Below are 21029 nucleotides of genomic sequence, written 5' to 3'. Positions count from 1 at the left end.
GTCATCTGTACTCTTCGAAATTGATGCATTGTCACTTAGGTATTTGCTGAACTGAAGAACCTATAGCCCCAGTTGGGTGTCCTTGCTGTTTGTGGCTCTTCTTGGTCAAATGGATTCCAGTTGGTTGAAACAAATGTAGACTGAGTGCTGTTGTTTTCTTAAATTCTAACTGCAGTTCTACAGGATCATGTTGGGAAGCAGTATTAATTATGTACAAGACTCAAAGTGGAAATTGGCAGTCAAAATGGGGATTTTTTTTTCTTACATTTTTCTGGGATTCCGAAGCCTGTTTCCTCAATCAGATTTCTTGCAATGGAGTTGCTATTAAATGTCTAACAATTCATGCATATATTATTTCAAAATGAAGATAATTTATGAAAATGTAAACTGATAAACATGGGCATTAGTGCTAGTGAATGGCCTAGGCAAATGGGATCTCTAACTGTAGATAGTCATTTATGGTGCAGAAGGGGGCCATTCAGCCCATCAGTCCATGCCAGCTCCCCACAGAGCTATGCTGTCAGTTCTCTCTCCCTGGCTCGATCCCCATAGCCCTGCAAGTCTCTTTCTTTCAGGTGCCCGTCCAGCTTACTTTTGGAAGTCGTTGATTGTCTACGCTTCCACCACCCTTGTGGGCAGCGAGTTCCAGGTTATTACCACCGGCTGCGTAAAAAAACTGCTTCCTCATATTTCCCTTGCATCTTTTGCCCAAAACTTGCAATCTGTGTCCCCTAATCCTTATACCAATTGTAATTGGGAAGTTTTCTCTTGTCTAACTTATCTAATCTTGTCATAATCTTGTACACTTCTATTAAATCGCCCCTCAATCTCATTTGTTCTAAGGAGAACAAACCCAGCTTTTGCAGCCTAATCTTGTAATTAAAATCCCCCATCCCTGGAATCATTCTGGTGAATCTCCTCTGCACCCTCACAAGGATCCTCGCATCTTTCTTAAGGTGTGGTGAGCAGAACTGGACCCAATACACCAGTTGAGGCCTAACCAGAGTTTTATAAAGGTTCAGCATAACTTCCCTGCTTTTGTACACTCTGCCTCCGCTTCTAAGGAAGGGTGACTGTCCTGAAATGTTAACTCTGCTCGCTCCACAGATGCTGCTGGACCTGCTGAGTATTTCCAGCATTTCTTTTTTTTTTATTCCTCCATCATATGATCAGAAGTGGGGATGTTCACTGCACAACGTTCAGCACTATTTGTGACTTCGATAGTGAAGCAGCCCATGTCCATATGCAACAAGACCTGGATGACATCCAGTCTTGGGCTGATAAGTGGCAAGTAGCATATGTGCCAGGCAATGACCATCTCAAGAGAATCTAACTATCTGGCCTTGATATTGAATGGTATTAAGATCACTGAAACCCCCACTGTCAACATCCCGGGGGTTACCATTGACCAGAAACTATACTGGATTGGCCACACAACTACCATAGCTTCAAGAGCAGATCAGAGCTTAGGGATTCCTGCGGTGAGTGACTCACCTCCTGACTCCCACCATTTACAAGGCACAAGTCAGCAGTGTGATGGAATACTCTCTACTTGCCTGGATAGGTGCAGTTCCAACAACACTCAAGAAGCTCGACACCGTCCACAACAAAGCAGCCTGCTTCATTAGCACCCTATCCACCACTTTCAATATTCACATCCCCTACCAATGATGCACAGTGGTAGCATATAAGATGCACTGCTGTAACTCCAAGGCTCCTTCGACAGCACATTTCAAACCTGCGACCTCTCCGATCTAGAAGGACAAAAGCAGCAGATACAGGGGAACACCATCACCTGCAAGTTCCCCTCCAAGCCACACACCATCCTGACTTGGGATTGTATTGCTGTTCCTTCACTCTCACTGGGTCAAAATCCTGGATCTTCCTTCCTAACACCACTGTGGGTGTACTTCCACCCCAAGGGCTACAGCAGATCAAGAAAGCAGCTCACCACCACCTTCTCGAGCAATTAGGGATGGGCAATAAATGCTGGTTTAGCAAGCGATGCCCACATCACCTAAACACACAAAAAAAATGTATCCCCAGGTCCCTCTATTCCTGCACACTCTTTAGAACTGTGCCATTAAGCATGTATTGTCTATCCCAATTTCGTCTGCCATCTGTCTGCTCATCTATGTCCTTTTGCAGGCAGATCATATCCTCACTGATACACCTCGAAGTTTGGTGTCATCAGCCAATTTTGAGATGTACTTTGTATTCCAAGATCCAAGTCACATATATAGTAAAAAAAAGCAGTGGTCCAGAACTGTCTATCATCCTCCAGTATGAAAAGCAACTATTTACTATGACTCGCTTTGCTCAACCTTTGTGTATATTGCAGGTAGAAAAAGGCCAACTGGTTCATGTCTTATACAGCCATGTTATTAAACATACTTCAGTGTTCCCCTGCCCCGCATCCAAACACTATCTCTCTAGACCACCATCAACCATACAATCTGGGAGAGGTAATGGAATGAATTTGGGGAGATTCTGGTCGCTTTCTTCCTCCCCGCCCAACCCCAGTTAATATTAGTTCAGGATTTCAGCACAGATCTATGTGCCACCTGTAAACCTGTTGACATTCCCCCAAAGCCTTCATCCAGATCATTGGGAAGGGCTAGAGTGCTACTACTTCTAATAGAGTCATGACATCTTCAATATCCACCTGAGAGGGCAGACTCATCCGAAGGATGGCACCGCCGATAGTGTAGCACCCCCCTCAAGACTGCATTGAAATTTTGTGACCCTGAGAGGCGACACGAACCCACAAGGTTCTGATTCTGAGCCGCGAGTGCTACCCACTGACACCTCAACGTTTTAACCTGAAAGGGGTTCATATATCAGGGTTGAGCTGGTGCAATTTAGGGCAGAGCATGGCAGGTGCGTCTGACCATTACTGCGCCTTCCAACCTTTGCAACTGAGCCCCGAGATTTTCTGGCAGTGGCCACGTTACCTTCTCTTGCGTGTATTATGTATCCAACGTCGGAGCTGCGTCGTTTCCAGGGAAACGAAACAAACACAAGTCGACCGGACTTACTTAGGCGGAAAGGAAGGAACGGCTTCTGTTGCAGGGATGCAATCCAAGAGCCATGGCCGCAACTGAGAGAAGACACGACTTGCATTTAACAAGCTCGGGTATCGGGCTGCATTACACCCCTGCCCGGTACTTCCCACCCTCCGACTTCAAAGTAAGTGGGTCAAACCTCCCAAATACAATCGTTCAAAGCCCTGCTAACACTACTGTTTATGTACATAGATCTAAATGAATCTCTGAGCCCAAAATAAAGGGAAGGGACTTATCCTGTATGTTGCTCACTCATATAACTATATTTCCAAAAAACATTTATTACCTCCAAAGCGTTTGAGACTCCTGCGCAAAGGTGAATTGCCTTAGCCTGTTTTCTGAGAAAATCTCCTTCTCAGCTGCTAATGTTTCTGTTCAACCACTGATCCTTTTGCTTGTTTCTGAGGATATTTTTTCTGTAATATGAATACTGAGTATGAATGGTGGTGTCAATAGTGGTTTCTGATATTGACAATATGTCTAGCACCAAACCGTAGTCCTGATGCTAGACTCAACTCCTAATCTTAACTCCTAACCCTAACCACTACCCCCAATCTTAATTCCTAACACTAACCACAGCCCCTAATCTTAACTCCTCTCCCTATCTCTTAAGCATTAACCCTAACCCCTAATTTTAACACCAGTCCCTAATCTTAGCTCTTAAACTAAACCTCAAACCACTCACCATAACCCCAAGCCCTTAAATCACACTTCAATAACACGATTCAGAGTTGACTGTGGTGTCAATAGTCCCTCCCTTATTTTTGGTGATGTAGATATGGACACTTTTCAATGGAGCTACTAGGGAAAATCCAATTGACCAACCTCGACAATCCAAGAGAATTGGCTTTCAAACACAGTGGACTAGCCAGTGGGTGAAACGATGCTATTGGCTTCAGTCTCTCAGTTCCGGAGACCAAAAAAATCATCCACCATTCACACCTCTGCTCTATCCCGTAACTGCTGCTGCAAAATGATTATGCTTGGATATTGGGTGATGGCAGAACTGGGTTTGGCTGCAGGGTAGCACACAGAGGAAAGACTCTGTTGGACTTAGTGTTAAAGTTAACACAGGAAGTATAACCATGAGGTACTAGAACGCTGTTCATTTTGCTGAACTTCAGTCTAGTCTGCCCTTCAATACTCATATTTAAAATTAATAACCTCTATCCTTTAGGCTATAGTTGTGTTGTGGATAAGCACCTGGACTAGTAAACCAAAGTTCTCAATTAATAACCCAGAGAATATCTTGGGATGTGGGCATCGCTGGCAAGGCCAGTATTTATTGCCCATCCCTAATGATGCAGATGGTGCGCTGCCTACTTAATTCATTAGCAATGAATAACCAAAGGGAAGGTAAGAAGTTTTTTTACTCAGCAAGTTACTTTGATCTGGAATGCACTGCCTGAAAGTAAATTTCAAAAGGAAGTTGGATATATGCTTGAAAAGGAAAAAGTTGCAGGGCAATGGGGAAAGAGAAGGGGGAACAGGACTAATTGGACAGATTTTTCAAAGAGTCAGAACAGACATTCTGGGCCGAATGGCCTTCTATGATATAATTCAGTGGGTTTAGTCTGGATCCTGGCCATTTTTCAAATGTGAACCCTCAGCTCAGGGCATCAAAGCAGAGCCCAACCCTCCCAGTGGCAAGTACCCAGGGATAGAGCATGGCTACCCAACCGGAACCCGACGGGATCTGACGACATTGGGTCGCTCTTTCGGGTCCGGCATTTGGGCTCGGGTCGGGCTGGGTCGGACACAGTGGCAGAGCTGCCTTTTGGTCAGGGAGGGAAAGGGAAGTAAGAGTAAGCGTCATTAATTTCCAGTAGTCGGGTCGGGTCAGGCGTGGAAAATAACCAAAGGACTTGGGGCCCGGGTCGGGTTTGAGTTAGATGTGGTCGGGTCGGGCCCGGGTTGGGTTTAAATTGTAAACCCGAGCAGGCCTTTACCCAGGGAGTCATGGAATAATGTTTAGCAGTTGGTTTCCTGACTGATTTTTCACATTTCTAACCCAAAGATATTGAGGACAACATTAGTACTCCAGTGGAGATCTTGATAGAGATGCAGTTCAGCCCTGGGAAAGATAGAGAGAAAGTCTCTGTAAGTAACTATTTCTTTGCTTGTTTCAGTCATTTTTGAAAGATCCTCTCCCTCCAAAGCTGAGAGAAAGAGACACTATCCATCCGTACGATGAGGTTTTTAATTGCTACGATACCACTACAGGCTCAACTCACAATCTCAAGACCATCGGAGGTGTGCTCGGCCACCCACGCCACATGAAGGTTCCTAATCACTGGAACGTTCATTACATGAAGGATTTGTTAGAGAAGGTGAGGACAGCAAAGGAAGACTTCTGATTTTTCCTTATAACTCTAATGTTTTACACTTTTAATGACACCTCCATGTCTGTTTATCAAGGTGATGATCCGTGTTGGAACTTCACAATGGAGCATTTCCTGCATTTGTATCTAGTATACTTAGGTACAATGAAAGTAAAATTGCCACTACACTGTCCCATCAAACACTCCCAGGGCAGGTACAGCACGGGTTAGATACAGAATAAAGCTCCCTCTACACTGTTACATCAAACACTCCCTAGGCAGATACAGCACAGATTAGATACAGAGCAAGCTCTCTTTATATTATGTCTTAAACTCAGCCTCAGATGTATATCTGCATCTGCAGTTGTAGTTTATGGATTCACTGCAATTAGACTCAAGTAGATTCATTTCATGTCGGCCTTTGAAAGCACTTAGAGAGAAGAAACTTTCATCCTATCAGTTGAGACTGGATTTATATCTGTGCAGAAAAGAAACATTTGTATTTGTTCTCTATTTTGCAGCTTAGCAGACGAGACTGGAGTACTCCCCTGAATATGGTTAACCAAACAAGTGAGATGAAGGACAAATACACCGGGAGACTTCCACAGTCTATGGACACTGCATTTAAGGCCGGGCCTCAGCCGTTCATCCTGGCCAACCATCTCACCAATGGACCATCTAAAGTAAGGCCTATATAGGACATGTGGCAATAATAGATGGCCAACAGTTTAAATAAAATCTCACAGCTTGAACACTTGGTCATTTATACACACGATACAGCAGGCAAACAGTGACATGAGCAACACACACACAGACACACATGCATTATGGATGGACACAAGCAAACATAGACACACAGCCATAGAAACACACAGACATACACATCAAGAAACAGAGACATAGCCACACGTTCACATGGACACACACACACACGTGCATGCAAACTCAGAAACACACACACAACAGGGACACGCACATGCAAAAGTAGACATTGACACACAGACATTGACACACACCCAGATGTCGACTTACACGATAATGGTGTCTTCCTCAGACTTGCCTGTTGCAAAGAAATTTCTCCAGAGATGCAGGTCCCAGAAGCATCTTCTCAACTCACTCTTCTCAGCTACTACTCTAATCCTCCAGTAATATTTAAGTAGCAACTCTGCCTCCTGTTTTCAGTCTTTGGGTGCAAGTTTGGGTTGTGTTACACGTGGCCTGCCTCATGGCTGATTATATATGTTACAAGACACATCACACATACAGACATAGCACACGTGTATCATTTACATACTCTGAGTGACAGTAACAGAGTGACATGACGTCCTTTAATCCTTTGTTGTTTCACAGAATATTGTTGCCAGTACAGAGAATCCAGTCTTGGCCGGTCAGGAGTATTATGTACGAGATAAAGATGTTCTTCGTCTCAACGACATTTACTTATCCACAACCAACAAGGACTTCAGGGCCTTTAAGAAGTAAGTTTATTCTTCACTACATTTTCATTTTACCCAATCAGGAGGCACAGTTCCACTTGGAGGTCCAGCTGTGCCCCCATCATGCTTTGACAACAACAACCTGTATTTATCTAGCACCAGTAATGCGGTAAAACATCCCAAGGTGCTTCACAGGAACGTTGTCAAACAAAATTTGACACTGAATCACATAAGGAGATATTAGAACAGGTGACCAAAAGCATGGTCCAAGATATAGGTTTTAAGGAGTGTCTTAAAGGAGGAGACAGATGTAAAGAGGATTATGGAGGGAATGCCAAAGCTTTGGGCCCAGGCAGCTGAAGGCACGGCGGCCAATTGTGGAGCAATTAAAATCGGGGATAGGCAAGTGGCCAGAATTAAAGGAGTACAGAGATCTTTGGGGGATGGGGGGATTGTATGGCTAGAGGAGATTGCAGACAGAGGGAAGGGTGAGGCCATGGAGAGATTTGAAAAGCAGAATGAGAATTTTAAAATAATCCTCTTTTCGATCATGTTCCAATTGTACCCGGGGCACAAGTTGGATCAAACAATGATCTTCCCTCTAGCTGTCCTGGGAAGACAGTGTGATAATGTTTGTTTGCAGGGTTTCTTTTTCTTTTGGGCCTCCTTATCTCGAGAGACAATGGATACGCGCCTGGAGGTGGTCAGTGGTTTGTGAAGCAGCGCCTGGAGTGGCTATAAAGGCCAATTCTGGAGTGACAGGCTCTTCCACAGGTGCTGCAGAGAAATTTGTTTGTTGGGGCTGTTGCACAGTTGGCTCTCCCCTTGCGCCTCTGTCTTTTTTCCTGCCAACTACTAAGTCTCTTCGACTCGCCACAATTTAGCCCTGTCTTTATGGCTGCCCGCCAGCTCTGGCGAATGCTGGCAACTGACTCCCACGACTTGTGATCAATGTCACACGATTTCATGTCGCGTTTGCAGACGTCTTTATAACGGAGACATGGACGGCCGGTGGGTCTGATACCAGTGGCGAGCTCGCTGTACAATGTGTCTTTGGGGATCCTGCCATCTTCCATGCGGCTCACATGGCCAAGCCATCTCAAGCGCCGCTGACTCAGTAGTGTGTATAAGCTGGGGGTGTTGGCCGCTTCAAGGACTTCTGTGTTGGAGATATAGTCCTGCCACCTGATGCCAAGTATTCTCCGAAGGCAGCGAAGATGGAATGAATTGAGACGTCGCTCTTGGCTGGCATACGTTGTCCAGGCCTCGCTGCCGTAGAGCAAGGTACTGAGGACACAGGCCTGATACACTCGGACTTTTGTGTTCCGTGTCAGTGCGCCATTTTCCCACACTCTCTTGGCCAGTCTGAACATAGCAGTGGAAGCCTTACCCATGCGCTTGTTGATTTCTGCATCTAGAGACAGGTTACTGGTGATAGTTGAGCCTAGGTAGGTGAACTCTTGAACCACTTCCAGAGCGTGGTCGCCAATATTGATGGATGGAGCATTTCTGACATCCTGCCCCATGATGTTCGTTTTCTTGAGGCTGATGGTTAGGCCAAATTCATTGCAGGCAGACGCAAACTTGTCGATGAGACTCTGCAGGCATTCTTCAGTGTGAGATGTTAAAGCAGCATCGTCAGCAAAGAGGAGTTCTCTGATGAGGACTTTCCGTACTTTGGACTTCGCTCTTAGACGGGCAAGGTTGAACAACCTGCCCCCTGATCTTGTGTGGAGGAAAATTCCTTCTTCAGAGGATTTGAACGCATGTGAAAGCAGCAGGGAGAAGAAAATCCCAAAAAGTGTGGGTGCGAGAACACAGCCCTGTTTCACACCACTCAGGATAGGAAAGGGCTCTGATGAGGAGCCACCATGTTGAATTGTGCCTTTCATATTGTCATGGAATGAGGTGATGATACTTAGTAGCTTTGGTGGACATCCGATCTTTTCTAGTAGTCTGAAGAGACCACGTCTGCTGACGAGGTCAAAGGCTTTGGTGAGATCAATGAAAGCAATGTAGAGGGGCATCTGTTGTTCACGGCATTTCTCCTGTATCTGACGAAGGGAGAACAGCATGTTTGCAGGGTACAGTTATAGTATTGGACAGGCAACCCACTTCGGAGGGTATTAAGTGTCAGCCACATAAAGTGAGACAGATTAGGTAATGGTAGCACATTCCCTTCCCTGAAGACCATTAATGGCTCAATTGGGTTTTATGCCAAATAATCACATTTACTTAATTAAGTTTCACAATTTGCCATTGTGGGATTTGAACTCAGTGACTGAGTCTCCAGTCTAGTACTGCAGCCAGGACACTTCATGTCTTCAATTATGCCCCTGATCATATGTCTGATTGCACCCAAGTCTTGGTCTCTAGGTCTTGCCAAAGACATTGACTCTACAGCACAGCCATTCAGCCCAACTTGTCTCTGCACATGAGCCTCCTGCTACTCGATTCCAAATTTCCGCACCAAGTCCCGTTCACCCATCACCCCTGCGCTCACTGACCTTCATTGGCTCCCAATCCGACAATTTTACCTCAATGGCCACACTCCTTCCAGACCCACAACTCTCTGAGATCTCTGTATTCTGGCATCTTGCGCATCCCTGATTTTAATCACTCCACCATTGGCGTCTGTGCCTTCAGTTGCCTTGGCCCTAAACTCTGGAATTCCCTCCCTAAACCTCTCCCTCTGTCCTCCTTTAAGATGCTTCTTAAAACTTAAAACTTTGGTTGAGCTTTTGGTCATCGGCCCTGATATGTCTTTCTGTGAAACGGTGTCAAATTTTGTTTTATAACACGCTTGTGAAGTGCCTTGGGACCTGTAGCTCTGTTAAAGGTGCTATACAAAGCTGTTGTTGTAATGACCTCTTCCCACTCTAATCCCTGCATTCCTCTATTATTGACTCCCACGTTGTACACACCAATTCTCCCTCAAATGCCATGCTGATTCCACGTCTGTGCATGTTGCAGGTTGAGTCCGCTCTCCAATCTCTCTCCCAGCACCCTGACCTCTGAAGTAACGAGGCCAGCGGGACCTTAACGGTGTGTTTCTCCCTTCTGCTTTTCAGGGAAGAGTTGGAAGGGTTTCCAAAGAAGGACATTGCCACCTACTGGGAGATGGAAGACTACCCGAAGGCCTGGGGTCATGGGCTGAAGGAAAACCCTCTGCCCAAAGAAGCCCAAAGGATCATCAGTGTACCTGGCCCAATGCTCGACCCCATCGTGTTCCCTGTTGCAACGAGAATCCCTCGCCTACCCAGGCGTCTGCCGCCTGTCCCGAATCGGGGGCTCAAGACGCAATATCAGGAATTGTACCAGCAGCCCAATGACGTCAAGCGAAAGCAGGATCTCTTCTGCGAGCTGCGTGCACCCTGGGTCGTGACCCGGGAGGGCTCAACCCCAGAGATCCTGTCCGTCCCCCAAATGTACGAGACGGAATCTATGACTTACGGGAGCGAGCGTCCTGTGCTTGTGTAAAACAAGTGCTTTCCCTTCCAAAAGAAATGGGATACCTGAACCTCAGTCATTATTCTGATTTCACAATAGAGTTTATATTGGCAATCTGGATCTGGAGCATAGCGTCATAACAGTACAAAAGGAGACCCTTCTGCCCATCTTGCCTGTGATGGCTCTTTGAAAGAGTATCCAATTCGTCCCCCTCCTCCCTGCTCTTGCCCCATAGCAGTGCAAATTTTTCCTTTTCAAGTATTTATCCAATTCCCTTTTGAAAGTTACTGAATCTGCTTCCACCGCCCTTTCAGGCAGCGCGTTCCAAATCACAATTCACTCCGTAAAATAATTTCTCCTCATCTTCACCCCTGACCTTGTTGCCAATTATCTTAAATCTGTGTCCCTTGGTTACCAAGCCTCCAGCTAGTGGAAACGGTTTATCTTTATTTATTCTTCATAATGTTGAACTCCTCAGTTAAATCTTAACCTTCTTGGCTGAAAATTCTAAGATGAATTTGCCACCGTACGTATCTCTCTTGTGCGATAGGCTCTAGGCATTTGACTCGAAAGGGCTCCACACCAATCAGTATGTCAGCTTTTCAGTTACGCTCCCAGGTACCAGCACATGAAGATTAAGAAATAAATAACAAAAATGTTTATCTCTGTATAAACAAATTATTTTTTTAACTATATTTCTGTGGTGGGGAGGGGGTGTGGTTTTATTGAACAAACTTTCAGTAATAAAAGCGAACCCACGAATCATTATTTGACTGCACTCCTGATGGGGGAGGAAAAGCAAATGAGAAATGGTTCATTACAGTTTTAAATAGTGAAAAGCTTACTGAATATTTTCTTATTTTATCTTTGGAATGGGGTTGCCATGGTGGGGCTTTCACTCCGTCTGTTCTTCTGCTACTGTTCTTGTGATCTCACTGTGCAGGAGTGGTGTTGCGATGTAGGGAAACGTGGCAGTCAATTTGTGCACAGCAAGATCCCACAAACTGCAATGTGATAATGACCAGATCATCTGTTTCAGTGACACAGGTTGATAGAGAAATATTGGCTGCAACAGATAAATTGGTCTCAGGGGGACTAAGGGTAGCAAAGAGTCCTGTGAAGATTGCTGCACCATGCATAGGCTATGAGAGTCCTTTACATGGCAGGAATGTTGCAAATAACAATCGTGAACATGTGACAAATATCATTTCTTCCCTGGCATGTTTCTCCTTGAATTCCACTGTTGGATACCCGGAAGGGGAGAGCAGAACAGCTGCTATTGGATTTTTGTCCTGCCTTTCTCTAATTCTCCTCTGTAAGTGGCTCATACATTAGTTTGTAAGGACGTTCCAACATAACCTCCCTGTTTGTGGAAAAGAAGATGGAATTGAACCACCTCCTGTCTGTCGCTGATGTTCCCAGTACAGCAGTGGCTCCGGGCCTAGGCAGAGAATAATGAGTAAGGATGCCCATACCTGATCAATGATTAGTAAGCGCTACTTGGTGTGTGTGTGTTTGCATGCATGTGTGTGTATGTGAGGACATGTATGCACTTGTTTGTATATGTGCACATGGGTGTGTGTACATACATGTGTGGGGATAACAGGGCTGTGGAACAGAGCAGGGTTTGGCTGTGTTATTCTATAACCAGCTGACACTCACTGTCCCAGTGCATCACGTGGTTGGGATAGAACTGAACTCCATCAAGATCCCGAACCTTGATGAGAGAATGACATAAAAATATAATTTTAGAAAGGAAGTATTTCCAAACATGCCTAATTTATCCCAGCCATTGGTCGCCATGTCTCACAAACATGAATATAAATTGTGATTGAGAAAGAGCCACAGCATCTTTTACTGCCTCTGTGGAAACTCTGAGATGCAGCTTTTGTTCTGAGCTCTGGACCACTTCTGGATCCAGGTTCACACTCCCAAAACTGCTCCTCTGAATTTCAAGTTAAGGTGGATTGTTGGGACAGTGTAGAGGGAGCTTTACTCTGTATCTAACTGTACTGTATCTGCCCTGGGAGTGTTTGATGGGACAGTGTAGAGGGAGCTTTACTCTGTATCTAACCCCATGCTGTATCTGCCATGAGAGTGTTTGATGCTGACAGTGAGCACAATGACTGGAAAAGTGATCCATTCTCCATCGGCACTTTAATGAGAACAAAATGATCCAAAAATGTTTTCTCCTCTAGTTTCCAAGTGCTTGTTTTTGATACATCTTGCCTTGGGTAGATTGATATAATGGGGTTGGTTGTACAAGCTATTGCTACATTGCGGGAAGCTTCTGGGATGTATTGCAAATAAAGGCTTGCCCCACCTGAGTGCAGTATTGAATCTTTCCTGTTAGAAATGATAACTGGAGGCCAATTTAACCTTAGGTTCTTTCAATGCACAATCCCCTAAATGAATGTGAGCATGATGGCCCAATGTTTGTGGGGCTGAACTGGCAATGCAGAGGTTATATTCAAATCTGACCAGAGTAATCTGTGGGTTATCAGGAGAGAGAAAGAAATGACCATGAAAGCTGCTGGGATGATATAAAAGCTCAGCTGGTTCGCACTTCTCCTTCCGGGTAGAGAACCTAGTCACCTCCCAGTCTGTCTGATCTGCAGATGACTACAGTCCCACACTATATGGAGAACCTAATGCCCCATGAAGTGGTTCCCCATCACCTTCCCAGTCTCCGAATAAGGTGTTGGCCATTTCAGACTGGGATGAGGAGGAAGTTCTTCACTCAAAGAGTTGTGATTCTTTGGAATTCTCCACCCCAGAGAGCTGTGGATGCTCAATCATTGAGCATATTCCTGAATGAGATCGATCGATTTTTGGGCACCACGGAAATCGAGGGGTGTGGGGAGAGTCCAGTTGAGGTAGAAGATCAGCCATGATCTTAGTGAATGGTAGAGCAGGCTCAAGTTGTCAATTGGCCTACTCCTGCTCCTAAGTATCAGCTATTAATAATGTTTCCTTGTCCAGTATTGCCCACATTCTGAAGACATATTGAAAAAGAATCCCAGAAATGATAAACTAAGGGGAAATCCAGTTTTAGAATTTTTGAGGATATCACTAGTCGGGTAGATAAAGGGGAACCAGTAGATGTAGTATACCTGGATTTCCAAAAGACATTTGATAAGGTGCCACACAATAGGCATGATAAAGGCTTATGGAGTTGGGGATAATATATTAGAAAGGATTGAGGATTGGTTAATGGACAGAAAGCAACAGGTGGGCATAAATGGGACATTTTCAAATTGGCAGGCAGTAAATAGTGGAGTGCCGCAAGGATCAGTGCTGGGGCCTCAGCTATTTACACTCTATATTAATGACCTAGATGAAGAGACAGAGTAATGCATCTATGTTTGCTGATGATACAAAGGTAGGTGGAAAGGTAAGATGTGAAGAGGCCACAGAGGCTGCAAAGAAATATAGACAGGCTAAGTGAGTGGGCAACAAGATGGCAGATGGAGTATAATGTCGTGAAGTGTGAAGTTATTCATTTTAATCATAAGAATAGAAAAGCAGAATATTTTTTAGAAGGTGTGAAACTTGTAAGTGTTGATGTTCAAAGAGACTTGGGTGTACTCGTATAAGAAATGCAGAAAGGTAACGTGCAGGTACAGCAAGCAATTAGAAAGGCAAATGGCATGCTGGTCTTTATTGCAAGGGGATTGGAGTACACGAATAAGGAAGTCTTGCAACAATTGTATGGGGTTTTGGTAAGACCCCGTCTGTAATTTTACAGACCCCCAAAGGAGCGGGTGGGTGGTGGGGGAAAGAGGGTACAATTGAGTGGGAGGTAGGATGTGCCATTCCTGAAATCTTCCTGCTCCCACTGCAATGTTACGTGGGACAGCGGTGGTGAGAAGCAGTCCGCCTGCCCAGGTCAATCAAGACCCTTAAGTGGCCAAATAACAGCCACTTAAGGACTTCCTCCCACCGCCGCTGGTATTTTACCCGCGGGCAGCTCCGGTCCCCGGAACCCTGGAAAAACCTGGCAGCCTTCTTGTGGGCTTGGGGCTGCCTTTCCGGTTCAGGCACCCTGTGCCCCATGGAAGCCCTCCCAACAGCCCAACTGCCTCCACTGCACAACACTCCTCCCCCACACAACCAACTCCCCTTGCCTCATTGGGGCCCGACCAATTGTCCCCGGCGAAGCCCCAAAAACTTACCTTGTTTCCAGGGCCATTGTCCCTCTTGCTTCTGTTGGCTGGGTGCAGTCCCAGCAGTGGCTACTGCTCCCGGTGGCACTCCTGGGACTAAGAGCTGCTAATCAGCAGGCTGGCAGCTCCATTAGGTGGGACTTCCTGCCTCAAGGACGTGCAAGTCCCGCCCAAGGCCAATTAAGGTCCAGCAAATGAAAATGCCCGGCATGGCTCCCTAGGCCCAGTGGATGTGGGTGGAGCCTCCCACCCAAAGTAGAATTCTGGACCCCATCTGGAATACTGTGTGCAGTTTTGGTCTCCACATTTAAGAAAGGATATACTTACATTGGAGGTGGTGCAGCAAAAGTTGACTAAATTGGTCCCTGGGATGAGAGGATTTTCCCATTATGAAAGGCTGAATAAATTGGGCCTATAACTCTCTGGAGTTTAGAAGAATGAGAGACGATCTCATTGAAATACACAAGATTCTAAAGGGGCTTGATCGGGTAGATACTGAGAGATTGTTTCCGCTGGTCGGGGAATCTAAAACACGGGGGGCATAGTCTCAGGATAAGGGGCCAATCATTTAGGACTGAGATGAGGTGAAATGTTTCACTCAAAGGGTTGAGTGGATCTTTGGAATTCTCTACCCCAGAGGGTTGTGGATGCTCCATCGTTGAATACATTTAAGGCCAGGATAGATAGATTTTTGGTCTGTCGGGGAATCAAGGAATATGGCGAGCAGGCGGGAAAGTGGCATTGAAAGTGAGATTGGAGCAGGCTCGACGGGCCATATTTCTCGTGATTGGAATAGGAGTGGATGGATGCTTGCTTTACAAACACTTATCTGTCAGCTCTTTTAACAATGTTTTCACTTGTGTCATGCAGGCCCCTTCCTGCCAAGACTGCGGCATACATTATTTCACCACATGAACATTATAACTTAAAATTGTGGCTGGGAAGAAAAGAGGGCCTATCACAAGGAATTGCCAAACCCCTGACTGAAAAGACATTTGCATACTAGCAGACAATGTTGGAACAAGGGATCCAGTCCCTGCTTCTCCAATACACTGACGATCTGGTCAGGCTAGTTTAGTCACATGACTAACTGTTTTTTTTTAAACTTGCCACAGACTGTTTGAAAGTCAGAAAGCTCTTTGCTCCTGGACTGAAAAGACCTCTCTCCTGTCTGCTCTCATCTCTTTCTCACGGAACTGAAGACCCATTGAAAACACACGAACCCCAAGAGAGAAAAGTCTCCTACAGTGCACAAGGTTTAAGAAGAATACAGGGTCCCAACGAAATGCAAGACTACCTACAATCAAGGACTACAGCAAATTCGAAGGACAGTAAAATCCCCTCTTCATAGATTGCCTCAAACCTCTCCATTTTATTTTTATTCTGCTCTTTTCTGTCTCTATTTGCATGTGCGTATCGCATATGCATGCTAGCATGAGGCACGGCGTGTATCCGTAGGCATTACCCAAATTAGAGTTTAAGTTTTAATAAATTTCACTTTTCTTCTTTAAACCTGAGAAAATATGACTGTGCTCATTTATTTGCCTTATAATTAAAAAGTGGTGAACAAGGATTCACCAAAGGGGGTGCTCAAAACACAGTGTGTTTAAAAATTAAACCCTGTTCCAATAAGACCAAGTGAAGACAGTAAAAGACCCCGCGACACCTTTCCCACCTGGTCGTAACACCTGGGTTAAAAAGCAGGAACAAACCCAGGGCTCCGCTCCTGATCACTGTATGGAGTTAGGTCACAGATCAGACATAATCTCATGGAATAGTGATAAAGGCTTGAGGGGCTGAATGGTCTCCTCCTGTTCCTATGTTCCCTGCTGGCAAGTAAATTGTGAAGATGTCAGACATGAACAACAGCCTTTTGGGTGAGAGACTGGAGGATGATTGTTGGCCACTGAAACCTTGCCACCATTAAGGTTTATGCCATCAGGAGAGGCGGGGAGAAAGAAAATGGATCAGGAGTAGGCCATTCAGCCCCTTTGAGCCTATTCCACCATTCAATTAGATTGGTGATTGGATGTTGCAATGAAGAGGTGGTCTAAGCTTTAGATACGGGAACAACTAATTTGGTGACCAATCGACAGCAACTCTCTCTGGCCACGACTTCCAACATCGGGCAGGATAATGTCCTAGAAACAGTATCTCACAAGCTCCCCTCCAAGTCATACAGCATCGTGAGTCTGGCTCACTGCCACCTTCTCAAGGGCAATTAAGGATAGGCAATAAATGCTGGCCTTGCCAGCGATGCCCACATCCATGGAGGATTTTATAAAAAATCCTGGAATTAATGACCGAACACCGTGGTGGAAGCCACACTGTCACTAAAAACTGTAGCAGTTCGAGGAGGAAGCCCAGTAGGGCAACTAGGGATAGGCAATATTTGTAACCTTGTCAGCGTTGCCCAAATCCTGGCCACAATTATATTTTTATAAATGGGCTGCTGTACGGAGGAACAGCAGTGGCAGGTTATACACCCCTGTCACTGATTTCCTGCACACCCCTCACTGTAACTAATCCCCCACAGACAATGCGATAAAACTCTTGGATATACCACACGTGGTAAGATTGATATACCCCACACCCCTCATTGTTACACTCTCTGATATACCCCAAACCCCTCACTGTAACACTCGCTGATATACCCCACACCCTTCACTGTAACACTCTCTGATATACCGTACACCCCTCACTGTAACACTGATATATCCCACATCCCTCACTGTAACATCCTGATATACTCACACCCCTCACTGTAACATTCTCTGATATACCCCACACCCCTCATTGTAACACTGATATACCGCACACCCCTCACTGTAACATTGATATATCCCACACCCCTCACTGTAACACTCTCAGATATATCCCACACCTCTCACTGTAACACTCTCTGATATACCCCACACCCCTCACTGTAACACTGATATATCCCACACCCCTCACTGTAACACTGATATATCCCACACCCCTCACTGTAACACTCTCTGATATATCCCACACGCCACATTCTAACACTGATATACCCCACAACCCTCACTGTAACACTCTGCTATACCCCACACCCCTCACTGTAACATTCTCTGATATACCCCACACCCCTCATTGTAACACTCTCTGATATACCCCCACACGCCTCACTGTCTGATATACCCCACACCCTTCACTGTAACACTCTCTGATATACCGTGCACCCCTCACTGCAACACTGATATATCCCACACCTCTCACTGTAACACTCTCTGATATACCCCACACCCCTCACTGTAACACTGATATATCCCACACCCCTCACTGTAACACTCTCTGATATATCCCACACGCCACATTCTAACACTGATATACCCCACAACCCTCACTGTAACACTCTGCTATACTCACACCCCTCACTGTAACATTCTCTGATATACCCCACACCCCTCACTGTAACACTCTCTGATGTACTCCACATCCTCACTGTAACACTCTGATATACCCCACACCCCTCATTGTAACTCTGATATACCCCACACCCCTCATTGTAACACTCTCTGATATACTCACACCCCTCTGTAACACTCTCTGATATACCCCACACCCCTCACTGTAACACTCTCTGATATACCCCACACCCTTCACTGTAACACTCTCTGATATACCCCACACCCCTCACTGTAACATTCTCTGATATACCCCACACCCTTCACTGTAACACTCTCTGATATACCCCACACCCTTCACTGTAACACTCTCTGATATACCCCACACCCTTCACTGTAACACTCTCTGATATACCCCACACCCCTCACTGTAACACTCTCTGATATATCCCACACCTCTCACTGTAACACTCTCTGATATACCCCACACACCTCACTGTAACACTGATATATCCCACACCCCTCACTGTAACACTGATATATCCCACACCCCTCACTGTAACACTCTCTGATATACCCCACACCCCTCACTGTAACACTGATATATCCCACACCCCTCACTGTAATACTCTCTGATATACCCCACACCCCTCACTGTAACACTCTGATATACCCCACACCCCTCACTGTAACACTCTCTGATATACCCCACACCGTCACTGTAACATCCTGATATACTCACACCCCTCACTGTAACACTCTGATATATCCCACACCCCTCACTGTAACATCCTGATATACTCACACCCCTCTGTAACACTCTCTGATATACCCCACACCCCTCACTGTAACACTCTCTGATATACCCCACACCCCTCTGTAACACTCTCTGATATACCCCACACCCCTCACTGTAACACTCTCTGATATACCCCACACCCCTCACTGTAACACTCTCTGATATACCCCACACCCTTCACTGTAACACTCTCTGATATACCCCACACCCCTCACTGTAACATTCTCTGATATACCCCACACCCTTCACTGTAACACTCTCTGATATACCCCACACCCTTCACTGTAACACTCTCTGATATACCCCACACCCTTCACTGTAACACTCTCTGATATACCCCACACCCCTCACTGTAACACTCTCTGATATATCCCACACCTCTCACTGTAACACTCTCTGATATACCCCACACACCTCACTGTAACACTGATATATCCCACACCCCTCACTGTAACACTGATATATCCCACACCCCTCACTGTAACACTCTCTGATATACCCCACACCCCTCACTGTAACACTGATATATCCCACACCCCTCACTGTAATACTCTCTGATATACCCCACACCCCTCACTGTAACACTCTGATATACCCCACACCCCTCACTGTAACACTCTCTGATATACCCCACACCGTCACTGTAACATCCTGATATACTCACACCCCTCACTGTAACACTCTGATATATCCCACACCCCTCACTGTAACATCCTGATATACTCACACCCCTCACTGTAACACTCCCTGATATACCCCACACCCCTCACTGTAACATCCTGATATACCCCACACCCCTCACTGTAACACTCTGATATACCCCACACCCCTCACTGTAACACTCTCTGATATACCCCACACCGTCACTGTAACATCCTGATATACTCACACCCCTCACTGTAACACTCTGATATATCCCACACCCCTCACTGTAACACTCTCTGATATACCCCACACCCCTCACTGTAACATCCTGATATACTCACACCCCTCACTGTAACACTCCCTGATATACCCCACACCCCTCACTGTAACATCCTGATATACTCACACCCCTCACTGTAACACTCCCTGATATACCCCACACCCCTCACTGTAACATCCTGATATACCCCACACCCCTCACTGTAACACTCTGATATACCCCACACCCCTCACTGTAACACTCTCTGATATACCCCACACCGTCACTGTAACATCCTGATATACTCACACCCCTCACTGTAACACTCTGATATATCCCACACCTCTCACTGTAACATCCTGATATACTCACACCCCTCACTGTAACATTCTCTGATATACCCCACACCCCTCACTCTAACACTCTCTGATATACCCCACACCCCTCACTGTAACACTCTCTGATATACCCCACACCCCTCACTCTAACACTCTCTGATATACCCCACACCCCTCACTCTAACACTCTCTGATATACCCCACACCCCTCACTGTAACACTCTCTGATATACCCCACACCCCTCACTATAACACTCTCTGATATACCCCACACCCCTCACTCTAACACTCTCTGATATACCCCACACCCCTCACTGTAACATTCTCTGATATACCCCACACCCCTCACTCTAACACTCTCTGATATACCCCACACACCTCACTGTAACACTCTCTGATATACCCCACACACCTCACTGTAACATCCTGATATACTCACACCCCTCACTGTAACACTCTCTGATATACCCCACACCCCTCACTGTAACACTCTCTGATATAACCCACACCCCTCACTGTAACACTCTCTGATATACCCCACACCCCTCACTCTAACACTCTCTGATATACCCCACACACCTCACTGTAACACTCTCTGATATACCCCACACACCTCACTGTAACACTCTCTGATATACCCCACACCCCTCACTCTAACACTCTCTGATATACCCCACACCCCTCACTGTAACACTCTCTGATATACCCCACACCCCTCACTCTAACACTCTCTGATATACCCCACACACCTCACTGTAACACTCTCTGATATACCCCACACCCCTCACTCTAACACTCTCTGATATACCCCACACCCCTCACTGTAACACTCTCTGATATACCCCACACCCCTCACTGTAACACTCTGATATATCCCACACCCCTCACTCTAACACTCTCTGATATACCCCACACACCTCACTGTAACACTCTCTGATATACCCCACACCCCTCACTGTAACACTCTCTGATATACCCCACACCCCTCACTGTAACACTCTCTGATATAACCCACACACCTCACTGTAACACTCTCTGATATACCCCACACCCCTCACTGTAACACTCTCTGATATATCCCACACCCCTCACTCTAACACTCTCTGATATACCCCACACCCCTCACTGTAACACTCTGATATATCCCACACCCCTCACTCTAACACTCTCTGATATACCCCA

General features: G+C 45.8%; 1 protein-coding gene across 2 annotated transcripts; it reads left to right on the top strand.

Annotated features, from left to right (window-relative positions):
• The first annotated feature begins 56 nt into the window (after positions 1–56).
• zgc:193811 (uncharacterized protein LOC559801 homolog) lies at positions 57–15397 on the top strand. Of its 2 annotated transcripts, XR_010969853.1 has the most exons (6): positions 57–3189; positions 5195–5395; positions 5908–6069; positions 6737–6864; positions 9894–11731; positions 15309–15397. XR_010969853.1 is itself a non-coding variant. In XM_068019693.1 (5 exons), the coding sequence occupies exons 1-5, from the start codon at positions 3091–3093 to the stop codon at positions 10300–10302; spliced, it is 999 nt and encodes a 332-aa protein (XP_067875794.1). In that variant the 5' UTR covers positions 57–3090; the 3' UTR covers positions 10303–15290. The 2 variants fall into 2 exon arrangements, 1 of the variants encoding a protein (XP_067875794.1); XM_068019693.1 differs by lacking the exon at positions 15309–15397 and having other exon boundaries at positions 9894–15290.
• Positions 15398–21029: the final 5632 nt, after the last annotated feature.

Source organism: Heterodontus francisci, chromosome 41 (genome assembly GCF_036365525.1).
Source record: "Heterodontus francisci isolate sHetFra1 chromosome 41, sHetFra1.hap1, whole genome shotgun sequence".
NCBI lineage: Eukaryota > Metazoa > Chordata > Chondrichthyes > Heterodontiformes > Heterodontidae > Heterodontus > Heterodontus francisci.
The sequence above is the reverse complement of the archived record's forward strand: the minus strand, read 5'-3'. Positions and strand labels throughout refer to the sequence as shown.

Excerpts from the sequence above, each read along its gene's own strand:
- zgc:193811 (XM_068019693.1), top strand. The coding sequence starts at position 3,091 with ATGGCCGCAACTGAGAGAAGACACGACTTGCATTTAACAAGCTCGGGT. Across the intron at positions 5,396-5,907 it reads TGAAGGATTTGTTAGAGAAG|CTTAGCAGACGAGACTGGAG; the intron begins GTGAGGACAGCA and ends TCTATTTTGCAG. Across the intron at positions 6,070-6,736 it reads TCACCAATGGACCATCTAAA|AATATTGTTGCCAGTACAGA; the intron begins GTAAGGCCTATA and ends GTTGTTTCACAG.